The sequence below is a fragment of the Carcharodon carcharias genome (assembly GCF_017639515.1).
Source record: "Carcharodon carcharias isolate sCarCar2 chromosome 29 unlocalized genomic scaffold, sCarCar2.pri SUPER_29_unloc_2, whole genome shotgun sequence".
Lineage (NCBI taxonomy): Eukaryota > Metazoa > Chordata > Chondrichthyes > Lamniformes > Lamnidae > Carcharodon > Carcharodon carcharias.
This window is the reverse complement of record NW_024470665.1, coordinates 64,613-87,291: the sequence shown is the minus strand read 5'-3', so window position 1 is coordinate 87,291 and position 22,679 is coordinate 64,613. Positions and strand designations below refer to the sequence as shown.

The window sequence follows — 22,679 nt, the reverse complement described above, 5'->3', positions numbered from 1 at the left end:
CAGAGAGAGAGAGAAACAGAGTGAAGGTGGTGATGGAGAAAGATAAAGAGAGACAGAGAGAGAGAGAGAAAGACAGAGAGAGAGAGAAACAGAGAGAAGGTGGTGATGGAGAAAGATAGAGAGAGACAGAGAGAGAGAGAGACACAGAGAGAGAGAGACAGAGAGAGGGTGGTGATGGAGAGAGATAGAGAGAGAGACAGAGAGAGAGAGAGAGAGAGACACAACGACAGAGAAACAGAGAGAGACAAAAACGGGGAGAAAAAGACAGGGAGAGGGGGGAGGGCGAGAGACAGAGAGTAAGAAATAGGGAGTGAGAGCGAGAGGGAGGGTATTTATAAATGGAGCAGCAGCGATCTGATTGCTTCTCGATTCTGGCAATAGTGAACCTCCCGTCCTGCAGCATAGTGACCAGCAGAGAGTAGTGTGACACCAGACAGCGGACAGGGAGGGCCTGGAGGGGACTCACAGACGCCAGGTCTGGGAGACATGAACGGGCAGGGACAGAGTGGGGTGCAGCAGCCTGGGAGCCAGGGGGTTAACTGCCCCAAATACGCAACGGGGGAGGGGAGGGGGGGTCCAATCTCCCCCTGAGACATTTCCAAAAAAAGCAGCCCCTCCAGCAAATTCCAAACAAGCAACAGGTGGGGTGATGGGAGCAGACAGGAGAGAGAGAGAGAGAGAGAGAGAGCGAGAGAGAGAGAGTCGGGGTTGGTCCTGGGAATTATTGACATTCTGGCCCACATCCCGAAGTCTGGAGACGGCGGCTTCTCTGTTTGTCGTTTGTTGTGGGCCTGAGAGGCGTTTGCTCCTGACCTGAACTCACAGATAACGCCACAGGCAAAGCAGTTTGCTCAACCCTATCCTTTCAGTTGTTCAGATGGACGAGGGTGTTGTCCGGACCGTGAGGGAAGGTTGGACGGGCTGGGGTTGTTCCCCTCGGAACAGAGGAGGCTGAGGGCAGGTTTGAGCGAGAGGTACAGAATCGTGAGGAGCCTGGGGAGAGAGCGGATGGGAAGGGCCTGTTTACTTTGGCGGAGAGGTCAGTGACTAGGCGGATTTACAGTGATTGGTGGGAAGGTGAGAGGGGAGATGAGGAAGATTTTCCACCCAGAGGGCTCCGGGGGGGGCTGGAACTCACTGAAAGAGGAGCAGAGACAGAAACCCTCGACTCATTTACAAAGTGTCTGGATGGACACCGGAGCAGCTGGAACCTGCAGGGCTACAGACCAAATGCTGGAGAGTGGCTCGTTCTTCAGGCAGCAGAGACTCAATGGGCTCTTTCTGTGATTTTGTGATTCTATGTACAATACAGGCTAAGCACGAGGCTTCACATAGAGCTATCTCTCTCTCTAAGTTTTGTTGTCATATGATTTGACAACACTGATGATGTAGACTATATATTTACATGTTTAACACTACAACTCATACTACACCTCTCCCAAGTCTCAAACTCCCATAAATACTTTATTTACATTATTCTACATCTCCCCAAGTCCCAAACTCTCATAAATACATTATTTACATTATTCTACATCTCCTCTGAAGTCACTGACTCACATAAGTAAATTATTTACATTATACTACATCTCCCCAAGTCTCAAACTCCCATAAATACATTATTTACATTATACTACACCTCTCCAAAGTCTCAAACTCCCAAAATACAATATTTACATTGTACTGCATCTCCCCTGAAGTCACTGACTCCCATAAATACATTATTTACATTATTCTACATCTCCCCAAGTCCCAAACTCCCATAAATACATTATTTACATTATTCTACATCTCCTCTGAAGTCACTGACTCACATAAGTAAATTATTTACATTATACTACATCTCCCCAAGTCTCAAACTCCCATAAATACATTATTTACATTATACTACATCTCCTCTGAAATCTCTGACTCATGTAAATACATTATTTACATTGTACTACATCTCCCCTGAAGTCACTGACTCGCATAAATACATTAATTACATTATTCTACATCTCCCCAAGTCTCAAACTCCTATAAACACATTATTTACATTATACTACATCTCCCCAAGTCTCAAACCCCCATAAATACATTATTTACATTATACTACACCTCCCCTGAAATCTCTGACTCGCATAAATACATTATTTACATTATTCAAATCTCCCCTGAAGTCTCTGACTCGCATAAAAACATTATTTACATGAATCTACATCTCTCTAGTCTCAAGCTCCCATAAATACATTATTTACGTTATTCTACATCTCCCCTGAAATCTCTGACTCGCATAAATACATTATTTACATTATACTACATCTCCCCAAGTCTCAAACACCCATAAATAAATTATTTACGTTATACTACATCTCCCCAAGTCTCAAACTCCCATAAGTACATTTATTCACATTGTCTCACATCTCCCCCATAGGCTCTGCCTTCATCTCTGGTTCACACAGATAACCATTGTGATGGTTTCACCAATCTCCCTGATCTTGTTCGCATCTTTCTCGGAGGTTGCATAGGATTGAAGTCCTCCCTGTTCTCTCTCAAACTCTGTAGAATTATGCGTGAATCTTCCAACATTGTTGGTTCGCTTTTCAACTGGTCTTCCTGATCATATGGGTAGTTAACCCACCCTCCTTGTTGATACGAGTACGCTTCTGTTTCTTGTCATTGTTCATCCTCTGTGTCTACAAGATAAGATCTGGGACTCTGTGTCTTTGCCAGCACTTGGTCTTCCTGATTCTGTCTCTAATCCAGACTGATTCACCTGGCCGGAGTTCAAGTTAACTGTGCAACTCTATGGCGGTGACTGTAGTTCTTGGTTTGACTTACAGATGCTCAACTTCCTTCTCTCTTACTCTCTCTAAACCAGCTGCAAAAAAATATAAACGGAGGAGAGAGTTCATGATCTGAAGTTGTTGAACTCAATATTCAGTCTGGAAGGCTGTAAAGTGCCTGGTCGGAAGATGAGATGCTGTTCCTCCAGTTTGCGTTGGGCTTCACTGGAACAATGCAGCAGGCCAAGGACGGACATGTGAGCAGGGGACAAGGCATCCATCGCATTGAGAGATCTCCATTGTTCAAAGTGCTGTTTCCGCATGGGATCACTTGGAACAGGTTCCAGCCACCCAATTTTGCAGCGCTCTCTACCTTAGCTGGCTCCTCACCTGCTCCTTGTGACAGTCCGATTCCCCTCAGCCTCTGTGTGGAACCGTGCGCTCGGTGAAGCGTGCGACTCGATGCTCCCAGCGCGATTTAGGTCCTCCTGCTCAGGCTTCTCCGCGGGGCCCTGCGACCATGCTGTCTGCCTTGGCGGAGAATCTCACGAGGCTCAGCCAAAGACCCCTGAGCTCTTTCCTGAGATCTTTTCCCAGTTCTCAGTGGCAGAACCGCGGGCCTAAGGCCTAGTGTGTAAACTCCTTACAGGCCCGTGTGGTATCTCTGTGCACCCCTTTTCGACCACGGCGTGCCCCCTGTTCGGTCTCGGGTCTTAGGGTAGGAAGTTCCCCGCTCGATGGGCCATCCCCGTGAGGCGTCGGAGCTCGGTAACACCGCGAGGCGGGTGGACAACCCTTCATGGCCTTCGGTGGTTGGGGGGTGGGGTGGGGTGGGTGGGGGGGCAAGTGGGTCTGGGTGCAAGGGGGCCTAAACGCCTGAACCACCAGCTCCCCAGTAGGTGGGGGGGGTGGGGGCCTTGGCGGCAAGGGGCGAGGTCCCTCCCGACACAGCGTCGACTCAACCCCCTGATCCGCTTTGTGTGATAGAGTGGGTGGGAAACGCTCCCCACCCCCTCCCCCCACATCCCCGCCCCCCCACCCACCCCCCCACCACCTCCCCCTCTCTCTCTCTCTTTGGGGTGGACAAGCAAACCCGCCTTTGTGTCAACTCTCAGTGTGACACACTCAACGGCCTGCGCCCTGAACTGGGCTGATTCTCCTGGGCTCCCCAATTCGTGGGAACCATCGCGGGTTTAACGGTGGACGTTCTTGATGATGGGTCACGCCCCAAACCTTCGGACCGAAGCTCAGCAGTGAAACCGTCCCTTGACCTGCGGCTGAGTGAGCGCCCCCCCCTCGATTGGTGAAGCCTGATGGTTGGTGGCTGGAGGAAGCTTTGTCTTAACCGCTTTCCTGTCCGGGGTTGGGGGGGGGTGGTGGGGGGCGTGTGGAACAGGAGGGTTCAAACCCCACCCCCCGCAGCGGGCTGAATTGAAATGCGAGTAATAAAGATTTGGAATTGTGAAGCGGTGACCGTGACAATCATCGCCGACTGTCATAAAAAAAAACCCCCCATCCGGTTCACTGATGCCCTTCAGGAGGAGGGAAATCTGCCCATCCTTCCCCGGTCTGACCTCCACGTGACTCCAGACCCCACACCAGCGGCGCGCTCGACTCTTATAACTGCCCCTCTGAAACAGCCAAGCGAGCCCACTCTGCTCGAGGGGCAATTAGGGATGGGCAGTAAACGCTGGCCCAGCCCCAGGGATACCCACGACCCTGTGAATGGATACAGAAGGGGAGAAAAACACCCATTTTTAAAATGCCCTCTCCCTCCGTTGTTATTATATTCATCGCAGGTGTCGCCGGCTGGGCCAGCATTTACTGCCCGTCCCTAATTGCCCTCATTCAGAGGGGGCAGGTAAGAGTCAACCGCGTCGCTGTGTGGGGTCTGGAGTCACGCGTGGGGCCAGACCAGATAAAGATGGGCAGATTTCCCTCCTCCTGAAGGACATTTAGTGACCCGGGTGGGTTGTTACAACAATCGGCAACGGTTTCATGGTCATCGTCGGATTTTTAATTCCAGATTTTTTATTGAACTGAAACTCCACCATCGGCCGTGGTGGGATTCGAACCCTGGGTCCCCAGAGCGTTACCCCGGGTCTCTGGATCGCCAGCCCAGCGACAGTACCCACCACACCCTCGACTCAGAAATGGCGCTCTACATTTCTTGCTGAGAGGTTTTTTGCACCTTGTTCCTGTCACAGCGAGAGCACAATCATGGTGGCTAGCGTTCCTTCATCGCAGTTCCCCTGTTTGGGGGGTGTTGGGGGGGGCGGTGGTTGGTGGTGGTGGGCTGTGTTGCTACCTCTGTGTCCGACAGACTGCGCCCTGTCAGCTACCTCTCTCTCCCGCGAGGCGAGGTTTCTTTCACGTCTCGAACAGAAACCAGGTTTCCATTTCTGGCTTTTGTTAACTGCTCAGCCACCGATAGAGTTCAATCCTCTGACACTGCCTCCTCTGAGGCTCCTACGGCGCTGTCGCTCGCTCGTACATACGCTGTGCGCTGCTGAAAGAAGAGACGGCTTTTTGTTGAAGCTTTTCACCTTGCACTCATCGGGACAATTGGCAAGAAAACACCCAGTGTCAGGGAAAACAATCAATTTATACTGCACGAGAAGAGAGAGCTGATTGGCTGGCAAGTGGACGATGATCGGCAGAGGTGATGCCGTGGAGAATGCATCAGTTGATGGTAACTGACAGTTAACTGACAAGCGTTAGCTTGACATTTAAACCAGGCAGCTTGACTCTGATTGGTCAAGACATTACCCTGGGGAATGAACCAGTGAAAGGCTGTCACTTATTTTGTTTGGCTGGAACAGTCTCAATGTGTGTCCATGTTCTTTCTATCTGCAAGGACAATGCTTGGCAGTTAACTGTCAGTCACCAGCGATCGGTGTATTCCTCATGACAACACCTCACACAATCAGAGTCCACTTGCCAACCAATCAGAACTCTCTTCTCGTACAGTATCAACATGTTGTTCCTCCTGACCTTGGTATTTTCTCGCAAATTGTCCTGATGAGTGCAAGAGGTAAAGATCCAACAAAAAAGTCCCCTTTTTTTCAGCAATACTCCTACAACAATGCAATCCTGAATGAATTAGTCTTTCGGGGCTCTATATTGGCAAGACTCAGCTAGACGATGTAAACCGTTAATGAAGGAATCCCCGCTCTCCCCCGATCTTTGTATTTGCCTGTTGAATTTTACTTGCTCTATAATGATGTCCCTTCTAAGACTTAAATAAGTATCAATGGCTGTGATAACTTCTTCATGAACTGCTGCTTGTTCGCTTATGCCCGGCCTGACCATTGCGTCATCTACACTACTGCCTATGGTGTAAAGTCAGGTATTAATCTGTTCCTTGTTAGACTTTTCTGCCAGTCCTGAAGCGGTTCTGTATCCGGTAAAGTTGCATTGCATCTTCTGGGCGTGAAACCAGCCGTCCACATGGTCGAAGCAGTCTGGTTAAAGTAGGATTTTCTCTAGACAAAGCAGCCCCGCTTGTTTGGCACCCCATCCACAAACATTCACTCCCTCCACCACCGACGCACAGTAGCAGCAGTGTGTGTACCATCTACAAGATGCACTGCAGCAACTCACCAAGGCTCCTTCGACAGCACCTTCCAAAACCACGACCTCTACCATCTAGAAGGACAAGGGCAGCAGACACATGGGGAACACCACCACCTGGAAGTTCCCCTCCCAAGCCCCTCACCATCCTGACTTGGAAATATATCGGCTGTTCCTTCACTGTCGCTAGGTCAAAATCCTGGAACTCCCTCCCTAACAGCGCTGTGGGTGTACCTACACCACACGGGGACAAAATCCTGGAACTCCCTCCCTAACAGTGCTGTGGGTGTACCTACACCACACAGACAAAATACTGGAACTCCCTCCCTAACAGCACTGTGGGTGTACCTACACCACACGGGGACAAAATCCTGGAACTCCCTCCCTAACAGCACTGTGGGTGTACCTACACCACATGGACAAAATCCTGGAACTCCCTCCCTAACAGCACTGTGGGTGTACCTACACCACACGGACAAAATCCTGGAACTCCCTCCCTAACAGCGCTGTGGGTGTACCTGCACCACACGGGGACAAAATCCTGGAACTCCCTCCCTAACAGCACTGTGGGTGTACCTACACCACACGGACAAAATCCTGGAACTCCCTCCCTAACAGCACTGTGGGTGTACCTACACCACACGGACAAAATCCTGGAACTCCCTCCCTAACAGCGCTGTGGGTGTACCTACATCACATGGGACTGCAGCGGCTCAAGAAGGCAGCTCACCCAGCACCTTCTCAAGGGGCAATTGGGGATGGGCAATAAATGCTGGGCCCAGCCAGCGAATCCCACATCCCGTGAATGAATTAAAAAAACTCTCTCGATGCTCTGTTATCATGTGATCGTCCATCATTGATGAGACTTTATGTTTAGTTATGTAACATTAACCCTTTAAACGACCAATTCCACACTCACTGTGACGCTTGGTCAATTGGAAACCACTGTATTTGTGTCAAAGAATAAATTGCATTTCTCTAGTGCCTGTCTCCTTCTCAGGAAAAGGCAATGAAGAACTTATTTTGAAGGGTGGTCACTGTTGTAATGTAGGACATTCAGCAGCATCTTTGTGCACAGCAAGATCCCACAAACAGCAATGTGATAATGACCCCTGTCATCTGGTGTATGGGTCCCACACACACTGACTCTCACTGGGGTACGGGTCCCACACACACTGACTCTCACTGGGGTACGGGTCCCACACACACTGACTCTCACTGGGGTACGGGTCCCACACACACTGACTCTCACTGGGGTACGGGTCCCACACACACTGACCCTCACTGGGGTACGTGTCGCACACACACTGACTTTCACTGGGGTACGGGTCCCACACACAATGACTCTCACTGGGGTACGTGTCCCAAACACACTGACTCTCACTGGGGTACGGGTCCCACACACACTGACTCTCACTGGGGTACAGATCCCACACACACTGACTCTCACTGGGGTACGGGTCCCACACACACTGACTCTCACTGGGTACGGGTCCCACACACACTGACTCTCACTGGGGTACGTGTCCCAAACACACTGACTCTCACTGGGTACGGGTCCCACACACACTGACTCTCACTGGGGTACGTGTCCCACACACACTAACTCTCCCTGGGGTACGGGTCCCACACACACTGACTCTCACTGGGGTACGGGTCCCACACACACTGACTCTCACTGGGGTACAGATCCCACACACACTGACTCTCTCTGGGGTACGGGTCCCACACACACTGACTCTCACTGGGTACGGGTCCCACACACACTGACTCTCACTGGGGTGCAGGTCCCACACACACACTGATTCTCTCTGGGGTACGGGTCCCACACACACTGATTGAAGGGGGGATTGTTGTTGGGTTTAGAGACGAGGCTGTGAGATTTAATCCAGGCTGAGATCTGGTCTGGACACAGTGTCTGGGTGTGTGAGCTGCTGCCCCTCGGTGGATTTGGACTTTGTTGCACTGTCAGTCCAGGCAGCCCCAGTCCAGGAGACCTGAGGTATCCGCACTCCACGTCTTGAATCTCCCAGCTCAGAGTGGGGAAACAGGTTGTTCAAGCTTGTTAAGTGAGAGGAGTCTGTTTCACTACTTAGGTGGTGTCATTGACTGGGAGGAGAAGCAGGTGGAAACAGGTGAGCTGGCTTTGGGGTTGCAATAAAGTGAAGAATTCATGTGTTTAGAGATAGAGGGAGTGGGTCAGCCTAAGGTGGGGAGTGGGAGAAAGAGAGTGTGGGGAAGAGAGAGAGAGAGAAAAGTGTGAGTGAAGGGGTGGGAGAGAGAGAGAGGGAGACTCTGGGAGCAGAAGAGTAGGGGTGAGAATGAAACCACTATTAAAATTCCCCTTTAATTAAATTTTGCAGCTACTCCAGAGTTTGGAACTCTATTTAAACTGAAATGTAAACGATGGGATTGCTGAATTTAATCTGGGTTGGTATCTCTGATTTGTGTGAAATTGGGCTCTGTCCTTGCAGAGATCTGAAGGAGTGAACACCCAGTGAACAGGCAGATCCCACTGTCTGACTGTCGTGTGGACTGTATCTCTCTCTCTGCTCTCCCTCCCTCGTATTCTAATCAAGCTTTTTAAACCTTTCACTGAGAATTCAATTCTCTCATAATTAAACTGAGGAAAGATGTGACACTTTCCCTGGCAGAGAGAGAGAGAGAGAGAGATTCTCTGAGTAATCTGGAAGGGAGGGAAAGAAAAGAGATGTACTCTGATTAATTTGGAGGTGAGGAGGAGGGGGGGAGAGAGAGATTGAGACTGATTAACCTGGGGAGGGGAGAGAGAGAGAGAGAGACTCTGATTAACCTGGGGAGGGGAGAGAGAGAGAGAGAGACTCTGATTAACCTGGGGAGGGGAGAGAGAGAGAGAGAGACTCTGATTAACCTGGGGAGGGGAGAGAGAGAGAGAGAGACTCTGATTAACCTGGGGAGGGGAGAGAGAGAGAGAGAGACTCTGATTAACCTGGGGAGGGGAGAGAGAGAGAGAGACTCTGATTAACCTGGGGAGGGGAGAGAGAGAGAGAGAGACTCTGATTAACCTGGGGAGGGGAGAGAGAGAGAGAGAGACTCTGATTAACCTGGGGAGGGGGGAGAGAGAGAGAGAGACTCTGATTAACCTGGGGAGGGGAGAGAGAGAGAGAGAGAGAGACTCTGATTAACCTGGGGAGGGGAGAGAGAGAGAGAGAGAGAGACTCTGATTAACCTGGGGAGGGGAGAGAGAGAGAGAGAGAGAGACTCTGATTAACCTGGGGAGGGGAGAGAGAGAGAGAGAGAGACTCTGATTAACCTGGGGAGGGGAGAGAGAGAGAGAGAGAGACTCTGATTAACCTGGGGAGGGGAGAGAGAGAGAGAGAGACTCTGATTAACCTGGGGAGGGGAGAGAGAGAGAGAGAGAGACTCTTTTGGAAGAGTTTGTGTGAAAATGTTTGCGGTGTGGTAATTTGTGGAATTATTGATCATTTGCATATCGAGGAAGGTGAAATGTTGAACCCATTTGGCCAGCTCTCCTGGTTTGTGTGTGGAGCTGTGTGGGGTGTTGTTCGCTGATGTGTCAGGGTGGTGATTCAGATCTGCCTCATGGTTTAACAAACCTAAATTTCTCTAGCGCCTGTCACCACCTCAGGATGTCCCAAAGTGTCTCACAGACAATGAAGGACTTTGTTTTTACAGTGAGGTCACTATTGAAATGTAGGAAACAGCCAATTTGTGCACAGTAAGATCCCACAAACAGCAATGTGATAATGACACAGAATATCTTTTGGTGGGGTGGGGTGGGAGTGAGTTTCTTTTGGCGATGTTGGGTGAGGGATTAATCCATTGGGTCTTTCACATCTTCACCAACCCCTGCCCCCCCCCCACAACTCACCACCACCATCCCGCCCAGCTCTTACTGTTCACCGAGGTTCCTCTGCCCCAAGTCCCTGGGCCAGCAAGGCATTCTCAACTGTGTGAGGGAGGGATGTCGGGACCAGAGGAGGTTACAGAGATAGGGAGGGTCCTAGGGGCTGGAGGGGGTTACAGAGATAGGGAGGGGTGTAGGGGCTGGAGGGGGTTACAGAGATAAGGAGTGTTGTAGGGGGCTGGAGGAGGTTACAAAGATAGGGAGGGGTGTAGGGGCTGGAGGAGGTTACAGAGATAGGGAGGGTTGTAGGGGCTGGAGGAGGTTACAGAGATAGGGAATGTTGTAGGAGCTGGAGGGGGTTACCGAGATAGGGAGGGTTGTAGGGACTGGAGGAGGTTACAGAGATAGGGAGGGGTGTAGGGGCTGGAGGAGGTTACAGAGATAGGGAGGGGTGTAGGGGCTGGAGGAGGTTACAGAGATAGGGAGGGGTGTAGGGGCTGGAGGAGGTTACAGAGATAGGGAGGGGTGTAGGGGCTGGAGGAGGTTACAGAGATAGGGAGGGTTGTAGGGGCTGGAGGAGGTTACAGTGATAAGGAGGTTTATAGAGAAAAGAGAAGTCTGAGGGGGTGACCTGATCGAGGTCTTTAAATGGATGAAAGGGTTTCGATGGGGTAGACGTAGAGAAGATGTTTCCACTTGTCGGAGTGAGACCAGAACTAGGGGACCATCGATATAAGATCGTCACTGATAAACCCCGTGGGGAATTCAGGAAAAACTTCTTTACCCAGAGAGTGGGGAGAATGTGGAACTCGCTCCCACAGGGAGTGGTCGAGGTGAATAGTGTCGATGTGTTTAAGGGGGAAGCTGGATAAACACATGAGGGAGAGAAAGGAATAGAAGGATATGGGGATGGGGTGAGATGGAGAAGGGGGGTGGGAGGAGGCTGGTGTGGAGCAGGAACACCAGCACGGAGCAGATGGGCTGAATGGCCTGTTTCTGTGTTGTGTTGGAAACCCCTGTTGTAACTGGTTGTTTTCTCTCCGTAGTGTGACACTCGAGTGGAAGATTGACCAGCAGAGATGGGGGAGTCCACTGCCTCACCTGTTTTCAAAGCCATCCTAATCTTTGGCAAAATAGTTATTATGGTAAGTGACATCGGACACGCAAAACATGTGTCTGTGTGTGTGTGTCTGTGTGTGTGTGTCTGTGTGTGTGTGTCCGTGTGTGTGTGTGTCCGTGTGTGTGTGTGTCCGTGTGTGTGTGTGTCCGTGTGTGTGTGTGTCCGTGTGTGTGTGTGTCCGTGTGTGTGTGTGTCCGTGTGTGTGTGTGTCCGTGTGTGTGTGTGTCCGTGTGTGTGTGTGTCCGTGTGTGTGTGTGTCCGTGTGTGTGTGTCCGTGTGTGTGTGTCCGTGTGTGTGTGTGTCCGTGTGTGTGTGTGTCCGTGTGTGTGTGTGTCCGTGTGTGTGTGTCCGTGTGTGTGTGTGTCCGTGTGTGTGTGTGTCCGTGTGTGTGTGTGTCCGTGTGTGTGTGTGTCCGTGTGTGTGTGTGTCCGTGTGTGTGTGTGTCCGTGTGTCCGTGTGTCCGTGTGTCCGTGTGTCCGTGTGTCCGTGTGTCCGTGTGTCCGTGTGTCCGTGTGTCCGTGTGTCCGTGTGTCCGTGTGTCCGTGTGTCCGTGTGTCCGTGTGTCCGTGTGTCCGTGTGTCCGTGTGTGTCCGTGTGTGTCCGTGTGTGTGTGTGTGTCCGTGTGTGTGTGTGTGTCCGTCTGCCTGCCTGTGTGTGTGTGTGTGTCCGCCTGTGTGTGTACCGATGAATGAGGGATGTATCTCTCTGGTATGTTACACAGGGGCCAGCAGTAAATGATCTCCCTCGTGCTGACATCTCTGACCTTTTTGTGAGCTGCGTTGAGGGGTTTAATGTTGGAGTGTGTCACTGGGTGGAGTGTGAACAGGTGGCTGTGTTGGTGCTGCGTCAAACTGGAATGTGCTTCCTCTGTCTGGAATGTCACCCGACAGGTTGGGGGAGCTGCTCTGGCTGTGCTAGTGTCCGTCTCCCACTCCCTGTGGGCTGGGCAAGGGTCCTCATGTCTCTGAACAGGAGCGAGGGACTCCAGGATCGGCCCACAATCTCCAGGATTAGAGGGTCAATCTCTGGGGGAACTGCTGTGTGCAACCCCGGAGAAACAGCATCATTTACCCACAAAAAAACCCACAATTTTAACACATTTTCATCTGAACATTTCTCATCACCAGATGTAAAAAAAAAAATTCAATGTGGGAGTAAATTCTGTTTGGTTTTTAGTTGAGCATCCTTCAATTAGATAATTATTTAAATTCATTCCTGGGATGTTGGTTTCGATGGCTGGGCCCAGAATTTATTGCCCATCCCTAACTGCCCCTTGAGAAGGTGCTGGGTGAGCTGCCTTCTTGAGCCGCTGCAGTCCCTGTGGTGTAGGTACACCCACAGCGCTGTTAGGGAGGGAGTTCCAGGATTTTGTCCATGTGGTGTAGGTACACCCACAGTGCTGTTAGGGAGGGAGTTCCAGGATTTTGTCCATGTGGTGTAGGTACACCCACAGCGCTGTTAGGGAGGGAGTTCCAGGATTTTGTCCATGTGGTGTAGGTACACCCACAGCGCTGTTAGGGAGGGAGTTCCAGGATTTTGTCCCCTGTGGTGTAGGTACACCCACAGCGCTGTTAGGGAGGGAGTTCCAGGATTTTGACCCAGCGACAGTGAAGGAACGGCCGATATATTTCCAAGTCAGGATGGTGAGTGACTTGAAGGGGAACTTCCAGGTGGGGGTGTTTGAAATTCCCCCATTTTTTTTGAAGGTTCCTATTGAATCTGCTTCCACCGCCCTTTCAGGCAGTGCCTTCCAGATCCCAACAACTCGCTGTGTCAAAACAAATTCTCCTCATCTCCCCCCTCTGGTCCTTTTCCCCGATTCTCTTCAACCTGTGTCCCTCTGGTTACCGACCCTCCTGCCGCTGGAAACACTTTCCCCTCATCGACTCTATCCAAATCCCCCTCCCGATGTGGAACGTCCCGATTCAATCTCCCCCTTAACCTTCTCCGCTCCGAGGGGAACGATGGTGGGGAGGGAGGGATGGGGGGGGGGGGTTGGGCTTGGGTGATGGTTTTGGGATCGTTGCTTGTCTCCGGTCCGGTCCGGTCCGCTCGTGTTGCCATGCCGACGTGGGTTGAAGTGTCTCCGCTCTCCGCAGCTCGCCTCCATCGCCCTGTTTGCCGAGACCATCTGGGTGGTGACCGATCAGTTCCGGGTCTACCCCATCCTGGGAGCCTCCGGTAAAGATGATGTCTTCGCCGGTGCTTGGATTGCCATCTTTACTGGCTTTGCCTTTTTCTGCCTGGCCATCTTCGGGATCTTGGCTGTCCTGAGCGAGAGCCGGACGATGGTGATCACGGTGAGTGGGGGGGAAGGGGAAGGCTGCTGGTGGGTACAGAGGAAGTGGAGTTGAGGTGGGGGGGTGGGGGCGGTGTGGTGATGGGGTTTAGCGGGATATTGGAGGCGGGGGGGGGGTGGTGGTTTGGGCATTGGGGGGGGTTTGGGGGAATGGGGTTTGGGGACTACAGGGTGGGGGGGTGAGGATCCGACAGAGGCACAGGAAGATCCCAGACTCCCCACCCCCTACCCATCCCTGCCCTGGCCTCTGCTCCCTGAGCCTGATCTCACCCAGGGACTGAGTCACGCATGCACACGGCCTGGGATCTTCCTGTGCGAAGTGAGCTGCTCTGGGGGGGAGGGTTCCAGGGGCTAGAATTGGACTCGGGGCCACTGTGGGGAGGGAGGGAGGGTTTGGGTGGGGTGGGGGGGCGGTCAGGGTTTATGCTGCAGATTCAGTGATCACCTCCAGCAACAAATGCCCCAGTGGGGTTTGGGGGAGGGGGGTGGGTTTATTGCTGGGTGGGGGGGAAGGGGGTGGGGGGTTTTATTGCTGGGCGGGTGGTGGGGGTGGGAGGAGAAGGGGGTTTTATTGCCGGGAATGGGGGGGGGAAGGGGGTTTTATTGCTGGGAAGGTGGGGGGAAGGGGGTTTTATTCCTGGGAAGGGGGTCTTATTCCTGTGTGGGGATGTTAATACTGACACTGTCGTTGTGTCTCTCCTTCCCCCAGTACCTGGTGTTAATGGTCATTGTCTACATCTTTGAATCTGCGTCCTGTATCACTGCCATCACACACCGAGATTATGTAAGTACAGGAGAATGGAACAGCTCCATCACAATAACCTGCATCAGACCTGATCTTCCTCCCTATCCAGAGAAACAATGGATCATTATTTAGATATTGGGGGCATCAAGGGGTATTGGAGAGAAAGTGGGAATATGACGTTGAGATAGAGGGTCAGCCATGATCATATTGAATAGCAGAGCAGGTTCCTGCTCCTAGTTTCTATGTTTCTATCCCGAGTCAGAAAGGGACAGTCAGCTCAAGACTGCATTCTCAGGACATGACTGTCGCTGGCTGGGTCTAGCATTTATTGCCCATCCCTAATTGCCCCTTGAGAAGGTGGTGGGTGAGCTGCCTTCTTGAGCTGCTGCAGTCCCTGTGGTGTAGGTACACCCACGGCGCTGTTAGGGAGGGAGTTCCAGGATTTTGTCCATGTGGTGTAGGTACACCCACAGCGCTGTTAGGGAGGGAGTTCCAGGATTTTGTCCCCTGTGGTGTAGGTACACCCACAGTGCTGTTAGGGAGGGAGTTCCAGGATTTTGTCCGTGTGGTGTAGGTACACCCACAGCGCTGTTAGGGAGGGAGTTCCAGGATTTTGTCCCGTGTGGTGTAGGTACACCCACAGCGCTGTTAGGGAGGGAGTTCCAGGATTTTGTCCCCTGTGGTGTAGGTACACCCACAGCGCTGTTAGGGAGGGAGTTCCAGGATTTTGTCCCCGTTTGGTGCAGGTACACCCACAGCGCTGTTAGGGAGGGAGTTCCAGGATTTTGTCCCATGTGGTATAGGTACACCCACAGCGCTGTTAGGGAGGGAGTTCCAGGATTTTGCCCGTGTGGTGTAGGTACACCCACAGCGCTGTTAGGGAGGGAGTTCCAGGATTTTGTCCCATGTGGTATAGGTACACCCACAGCGCTGTTAGGGAGGGAGTTCCAGGATTTTGCCCGTGTGGTGTAGGTACACCCACAGCGCTGTTAGGGAGGGAGTTCCAGGATTTTGACCCAGCGACAGTGAAGGAACGGCCGATAAATTTCCAAGTCAGGATGGTGAGTGACTTGGAGGGGAACTTCCAGGTGGTGGTGTTCCCCATGTGTCTGCTGCCCTTGTCCTTCTAGATGGTAGAGGTCGTGGGTTTGGAAGGTGCTGTTGAAGGAGCCTTGGTGAGTTGCTGCAGTGCATCTTGTAGATGGTACACACACTGCTGCTACTGTGCATCGGTGGTGGAGGGAGTGAACGTTGAAGATGGTGACTTGGGTGCCAATGAAGGGAGAGGCAGTCTCCGTTGTACAAGAGGGTGTTGGGTCAGGGGAGGGGAGCGTGTTGATGTCTGAATGGGGGTGGAGGTGTTGGGCCCCTGATGGTGCCACTCGGAGCCAGTTGGCTCACCCCTGGTGAAACTCGCTCACTGAACCCCCTTTTGTCCCCAACTCCACAGCTCACTTCAAATCCTAACTTTGTGATGAAGCAGATGTTGCAGTTTTATGGTGACTCATCCTCGAACTCAGGCCGTGATCTCACCGCCATGTGGAACCACGTCATGCCCCAGGTAAGGGGAACGATGCAGAGTCTGGAACTACCCCCATGTCCCAAAGGGCCGGTCTTCTCTATGACCGCACAACCCGGAGGGAAGGAGCAATCGGACATTGTCGGAGGGCGGACATTAGCGCCAGAGGTTACCGGGGACCTCTGACCCCACCATCGTGGGAATCCGAGGGATGAGTTTGGGAATCAGCAGGAATAAACTCTCAATTTATATTCCTGTTACACAGGGACAGGAGGAGGCCCATTCTGTCCCCTCGAGCCTGTTACACAGCGACAGGAGGAGGCCTATTCAGGGGGGTGTGTGATTTTGTGGGGGGGGGGGAGGGGTGGGGACGTGTGATTTTTGGGGGAGAAACGTATGATTTTTTTGGGGGTGGGGGGGAGGGGACTCCTGCACGCCCTCAGTGCTCCTAGCTTTTGGTTGGCAGGTTAACATGAGTTTGTCCAAACCCTGATACCCTCCCGGTGGTCACGTTATGGGATGTGTGAAGGGAGTAACGTGTTCGTCCCTCCAAACTTTCACATGCGGAGCGGAGAAGGTTAATGGGGAGATTGAATCGGGGCGTCTGACATCAGGAGTGGGGTCTGGATAGAGTCGATGAGGAGAAAGTGTTTCCAGTGGCAGGAGGGTCGGTAACCAGAGGGACACAGATTGAAGAGAATCGGGGAAAGGACCAGAGGGGGGAGATGAGGAGGATTTTGTTTTGACACAGCGAGTTGTTGTGATCTGGAAGGCGCTGCCTGAAAGGGCGGTGGAAGCAGATTCAATAGGAACTTTCAAAAAAGACGGGGGGGAGGTGGGGGGGCGGAATTGGAGAAATACTCGAAGGGGGAACATTTGCAGGTCTGTGGGGGGGAAAGAGCAGGGGGGGGTAGATTGGGGACTAATTGAATAGATCTTTCAAAGAGCCAGCACGGGAACGATGGGCTGAATGGCCTCCTCATGTACAGTGAGAGTGTATGATTTCTCTGTCCTTCAGTTGTGGGAATGAAATTAGCAGTTTACCCTAACAGCATCAAACCATTCGCCTCCCTCTGCTTACTTCAGGCAGGGGGAGAGAGAGCGCTGTGTGTGTGTGTGTGTGTTCCTTAATCTCTCTCTCGCTGTCCCTCCCTCTCCAGGAGCAATGCTGCGGTTCGACTGGACCCGGGGACTGGATCAAGTACACTTCCTCCTTCCGAGAGAGTTTCAATGAGACTGTTGCACCCTGGCCATTTCAGTGCTGTAAGAGGAATGCCAACTCGGAAATCATCAGCCAAGAGGGATGTGTTGTTGGTCACCAGGACTTCTTGTATCACAAGGTGATTCTATTGGCTCAGGACACGCCGGGGGTGGGGGGTGGGGGGTGGGGGTGGGGGGGGTGCGGGGAGGGGTGTTCCCCTCCTGCCTGTTGGGGACGGGCCTACGACCCTTGTTCTGCCTTCACTCCCCCGACCCGCTTCCTTGTCAATGACCGTCAGCCACTGCTCTTCCCTTCCAAATTCTCTTCCTTCCGCCTCATGATCTTCATCTGTCTGTGTTGTACCATCTACTGCAGTCGTTCCTATTCCTTTCCCCATTCGGATATCTCTGCGTCCACTGTCACCCCGAGACCCGGCTATTCCAATGCTCTTCTGACCAGCCTGCATAATTCCACCCTCTGTATGCTTCACCTCGTCTCGATCTGTGCGGCCAGGCACTGAGCCCCTCCCTGTATCCTAACTCACGTACTGAGTCTCGTCCCCCCATCATCACCTAGCACTCGCTGACGACACCAGCCTCCCAGTCGGACATAGCCTCGACTTAAGATTCTCATTTTCACATCCATCCATGGCCCCCTCCCTATCTCAACCTTAACCTCCTCCAGCCCCTACGACCCTCCCTATCTCTGTAACCTCCTCCAGCCCCTACAACCCTCCCTATCTCTGTAACCTCCTCCAGCCCCTACATCCCTCCCTATCTCTGTAACCTCCTCCAGCCCCTACATCCCTCCCTATCTCTGTAACCTCCTCCAGCCACTACAACCCTCCCTATCTCTGTAACCTCCTCCAGCCCCTACAACCCTCCCTATCTCTGTAACCTCCTCCAGCCACTACAACCCTCCCTATCTCTGTAACCTCCTCCAGCCACTACAACCCTCCCTATCTCTGTAACCTCCTCCAGCCACTACAACCCTCCCTATCTCTGTAACCTCCTCCAGCCCCTACACCCCTCCCTATCTCTGTAACCTCCTCCAGCCCTTACGACCCTCCCCGTCTCTGTAACCTCCTCCAATTCCAGCCTCTTGACCATCCCCCAATTCCCATCACTCCACCATTGGAGGCCGTTGGTTGGGGGGGAGGGTCCTAAGCTCTGGAATTCCCTCTCTCGACATCTTCATCTGTGCCTCGAAGGCGCTCCTTAAAAACTGACCTCATTGAGTAAGCTTTGAGTCACTTGTCCTGCTCTCTCATTACGTATTGGTGTTGTTTCTGACTGGTGCTCCTGTGACACACCTTGGGACTTTTTTTTTGAATTTACTCTAATGTAAAGTATTGTTTTCCCCCCTCAGGGTTGTTTTGATTACTTCAGCACTGCAATCAACAGCTATGCTTGGGGTGTGGCGTGGTATGGCTTTGCCATTCTCATGTGGACGGTATGTGCACAGACCTGTTAGTTACAGAGTCCGTTCTCTGCCAGGGTTTTGGCATTGTGTTCAGGGGCTTTAGTCATAAGAGCTGCTGTCTTTCCATTCCCTTGAAGACATTTTTTTAAGACGCTGTCTCTTTAAGGCTCTCTCTCTCTCCTCCCTCCCCCCCAGTTGCTTTTCACAGACTGGATGAAGGGTTATAGTGGGGGTTCACCAGGCGTTGGTGTTGGTACCACTGCCTTTCTTGCCTTCTTGAGCCGCTGCAGTCCCTGTGGTGTAGGTACACCCACAGCGCTGTTAGGGAGGGAGTTCCAGGATTTTGTCCATGTGGTGTAGGTACACCCACAGTGCTGTTAGGGAAGGAGTTCCAGGATTTTGTCCCTGTGGTGTAGGTACATCTACAGCGCTGTTAGGGAGGGAGTTCCAGGATTTTGTCCGTGTGGTGTAGGTACACCCACAGCGCTGTTAGGGAGGGAGTTCCAGGATTTTGTCCCTGTGGTGTAGGTACACACACAGTGCTGTTACGGAGGGAGTTCCAGGATTTTGTCCATGTGGTGTAGGTACACCCACAGTGCTGTTAGGGAGGGAGTTCCAGGATTTTGTCCCTGTGGTGTAGGTACACCCACAGTGCTGTTAGGGAGGGAGTTCCAGGATTTTGTCCGTGTGGTGTAGGTACACCCACAGTGCTGTTAGGGAGGGAGTTCCAGGATTTTGTCCCTGTGGTGTAGGTACACCCACAGTGCTGTTAGGGAGGGAGTTCCAGGATTTTGTCCGTGTGGTGTAGGTACACCCGCAGCGCTGTTAGGGAGGGAGTTCCAGGATTTTGTCCCGTGTGGTGTAGGTACACCCACAGCGCTGTTAGGGAGGGAGTTCCAGGATTTTGTCCCTGTGGTGTAGGTACACCCACAGTGCTGTTAGGGAGGGAGTTCCAGGATTTTGTCCCTGTGGTGTAGGTACACCCACAGTGCTGTTAGGGAGGGAGTTCCAGGATTTTGTCCGTGTGGTGTAGGTACACCCACAGCGCTGTTAGGGAGGGAGTTCCAGGATTTTGTCCCTGTGGTGTAGGTACACCCACAGTGCTGTTAGGGAGGGAGTTCCAGGATTTTGTCCATGTGGTGTAGGTACACCCACAGCGCTGTTAGGGAGGGAGTTCCAGGATTTTGTCCCCGTGTGGTGTAGGTACACCCACAGTGCTGTTAGGGAGGGAGTTCCAGGATTTTGTCCCTGTGGTGTAGGTACACCCACAGTGCTGTTAGGGAGGGAGTTCCAGGATTTTGTCCGTGTGGTGTAGGTACACCCACAGCGCTGTTAGGGAGGGAGTTCCAGGATTTTGTCCGTGTGGTGTAGGTACACCCACAGCGCTGTTAGGGAGGGAGTTCCAGGATTTTGTCCCTGTGGTGTAGGTACACCCACGGCGCTGTTAGGGAGGGAGTTCCAGGATTTTGTCCCAGCGACAGTGAAGGAACGGCCGATATATTTCCAGTGACCTAGACCCCTGTTGTACAGGGCACAATTTCAAAGTCTGTGTTGTCGGGGGGGATACACAACTCTGAAGCTTTGTGAACTGTGAGGACAATAGCCAAAGGTTTGAACAGCACATGGGCTGGTGGAATGGGTGGACACGAGGCAGACAAATTTTAATAGAGAGACACGTGAAATGATTCATTTTGGTAGGAAGAACATGGAGAGACAATAGAGAATAAAGGGTACAAATTCTAAAGGGGGTGCAGGAACCGAGGGACCTGGGGGTACATGTGTACAAATCATTAAAGGTGGCAGGACAGGCGGAGAGAGCTGTTAATAAAGCCCATGTAGTATCCTAGGCTTCATTAATAGGGGCGTAGAGTACAAGAGCAAAGGAGGTTATGTTAAACCTGTGTAAAACCCTGGCTCAGCACCAACTAGAGTATTGTGTCCAGTTCTGGGCTCCGCACTTTAGGAAGGATGTGAAGGCTTTAGAGAGAGAGAGAGAGAGTGTGGAAAAGATTCACGAGAATGGTTCCAGGGATGAGGAATTTTAGTTCCGGGGATAGATCGGGGAAGCTGGGACTGTTCTCCTTGGAGGAGAGAAGCTCGAGAGGAGATTTGATCGAGGCGTTCGAAACCATGAGGGGTCTGGGACAGAGTCGATCGGGGTGGTGGGGGGGGCGCAGACTGTCCCCCATTGGGGGGGGAAGGTTGGAGAACCAGAGGGACACGGGTTGAAGGGTGATCGGTAAAAGCAGCAACGGCGACATGAGGAGAAACTCTTTCAGGCAGCGAGCGGTTAGGATCCGGAACGTTCCGCCCGAGAGTGTGCGGGGGAGGCTGATTCAATCGAGGGTTTCGAGAGGGGATTGGATGGTTATCTGTTTAAATGTGCAGGGTCACAGGGAGAAAGTGGGGTGTGTGTGTGTGTGTGTGTCTGTGTGTGTCTGTGTCTCTGTCTCTCTCTCTCTCTCTTGGAGAGAGCCAGCACAGATGCAATGGACTGAATGGCCTCCTTCTGTGCTGTATTCAGTCACCTGGCAGTAAAACTGGAACTGATTGGACTTTGCCCTGATCCCCCAACAACAACACCACCACCCCCCCACCCGCACCGTCCTGTGCAGAATGGATCTTTGCTGCATTATAACAGGACTGAGTGATGGTGAGAGAGGGAGATAGGAGGGAGTCCCATCGTACCTGACCATGGCTGTGTGTGTGTGTGTGTGTGTGTGCGTGTGCGTCTCCAACAATGTGTGTTTGCTCCCTAACCCCACACTGCAGCCATTCACCCCCCCCCCCCCCCCACCGAGAGAGTCTGATACAGGTGCCCGTCGAATGAGAATCGGTTTACAGACTAACAGTGATTCTGACACGTCAAACCGGATTAACTCTGTTCTCTCTCTCTCCCTCAGTTTGTGGTCCTGCTCCTGACTATGTATTATCTCACCACCCTGTAAAACATCACCCACCCAGAGGCGTGCTGACCAGTTGAGATGTGTACACACGAGGCCGGAGATCTGGACTCCTGCCTATTTAATGCTAAGAAATGAATGTTTTGTCTGGTTTGTGCGTACATCCGTTTTGACGCTCGATTAATCCTCAATCACTGCTTTATCCAAATCCGGCGGGGGTGGGGGGGGGGGTGACCACCTGGGCTCCTGTTACATGGGACAGACTGTCAATCGAGACAGTTAAACTACAAAACTCACGCTAAAGTCCCCTCCAGGGCTTTGCTCACCCAGCCCCTTTGGGAGAGGGTGGGGGGGTGGTGGGTAGAGAGTGGCTGGGGGTGGTGGGGGTGAGATTCTCTGTCTGTCTGTCTGTCTGTCAACAACCCCTAATGCTCCAGACTGGTTTTCACCCACCTCCAGAATGAAGCGGGGTTGACATCAGGAGTAATGCTGGACTAGGTTAGGATTTAATGTGGTTGGATATTGATTAATTCACCCACGCTGATCTATGATGCTGATTGAGAGATATATATATATATATATATATATATATTTTTTTTTAAATATAACCTTGCTTTTTGAGAGGATAGTAATTGTACAGTGACTCCATTGTATGAAGGGCTCTGGGAAGCAGGGTAGAGAGTGTCAGCATCCAGATTTCACTCGATGAATACCCCACTTTGTGTATCTAAGGCAAAACAAACATTTTTTTTTTGTCTGCTGGGTTCACACATTGTAGTTTTAAATGCTTGTACATTTCATGTAAACCATTAAACTTTTCCACAACGACTGATGGTTTCCAGTGGGAGTTGCTCTGGGAGCTGGATCTCCGATCGGGGTTCGGGACTCTGGTTGTTACACCTCCCCGCTTTAGGCCAATCGACTGGTTTTCAGATCCCGTCTCTCGGGAGGCAAGGGGGGGGGGGCGGTGGAGAGAGAGAGAGAGAGAGAGAGATCCAGTTTCTTTGTTCTCAGGATGTGGACATCACTGGCAGGGCCAACATTTCTTACCCAGACAGAGGAAGGAGCCAATGGTTAAAAGTAAAACACTGGGGGATGCTGGAAATCTGAAACAACAGCAATAGAAATAGCTGGAAAATCTCAGCCGGTCTGACAGCCTCTGCGGAGAGAGACCCAGTTAACGTTACGAGTCCGTATGACTCCTCTTCACGGGGGGGGGAGGGGTGTGAAGGGCCTGTTCACACATCATGTAGGACAGGCCAGCTAACGCCAGCAGGTTTCCTTCTTG

At 52.0% G+C, this 22,679-nt stretch overlaps 1 protein-coding gene across 1 annotated transcript; it reads left to right on the top strand.

Moving 5' to 3' along the window:
* Nucleotides 1–8,408: 8,408 nt before the first annotated feature.
* Nucleotides 8,409–22,219, top strand: LOC121274046 (uroplakin-1a-like). The gene is made up of 8 exons (XM_041181183.1): nucleotides 8,409–8,470; nucleotides 11,229–11,327; nucleotides 13,402–13,602; nucleotides 14,311–14,385; nucleotides 15,797–15,907; nucleotides 17,026–17,205; nucleotides 18,435–18,518; nucleotides 21,392–22,219. The coding sequence occupies exons 2-8, from the start codon at nucleotides 11,262–11,264 to the stop codon at nucleotides 21,434–21,436; spliced, it is 762 nt and encodes a 253-aa protein (XP_041037117.1). The 5' UTR covers nucleotides 8,409–8,470; nucleotides 11,229–11,261; the 3' UTR covers nucleotides 21,437–22,219.
* Nucleotides 22,220–22,679: the final 460 nt, after the last annotated feature.

Bases quoted from the DNA above. Each gene is read 5' to 3' on its own strand.
- LOC121274046 (XM_041181183.1), top strand. From the start codon at position 11,262: ATGGGGGAGTCCACTGCCTCACCTGTTTTCAAAGCCATCCTAATCTTT. The intron at 15,908-17,025 runs GTAAGGGGAACG...CTCCCTCTCCAG, and splicing joins GGAACCACGTCATGCCCCAG to GAGCAATGCTGCGGTTCGAC. The intron at 17,206-18,434 runs GTGATTCTATTG...TTCCCCCCTCAG, and splicing joins AGGACTTCTTGTATCACAAG to GGTTGTTTTGATTACTTCAG.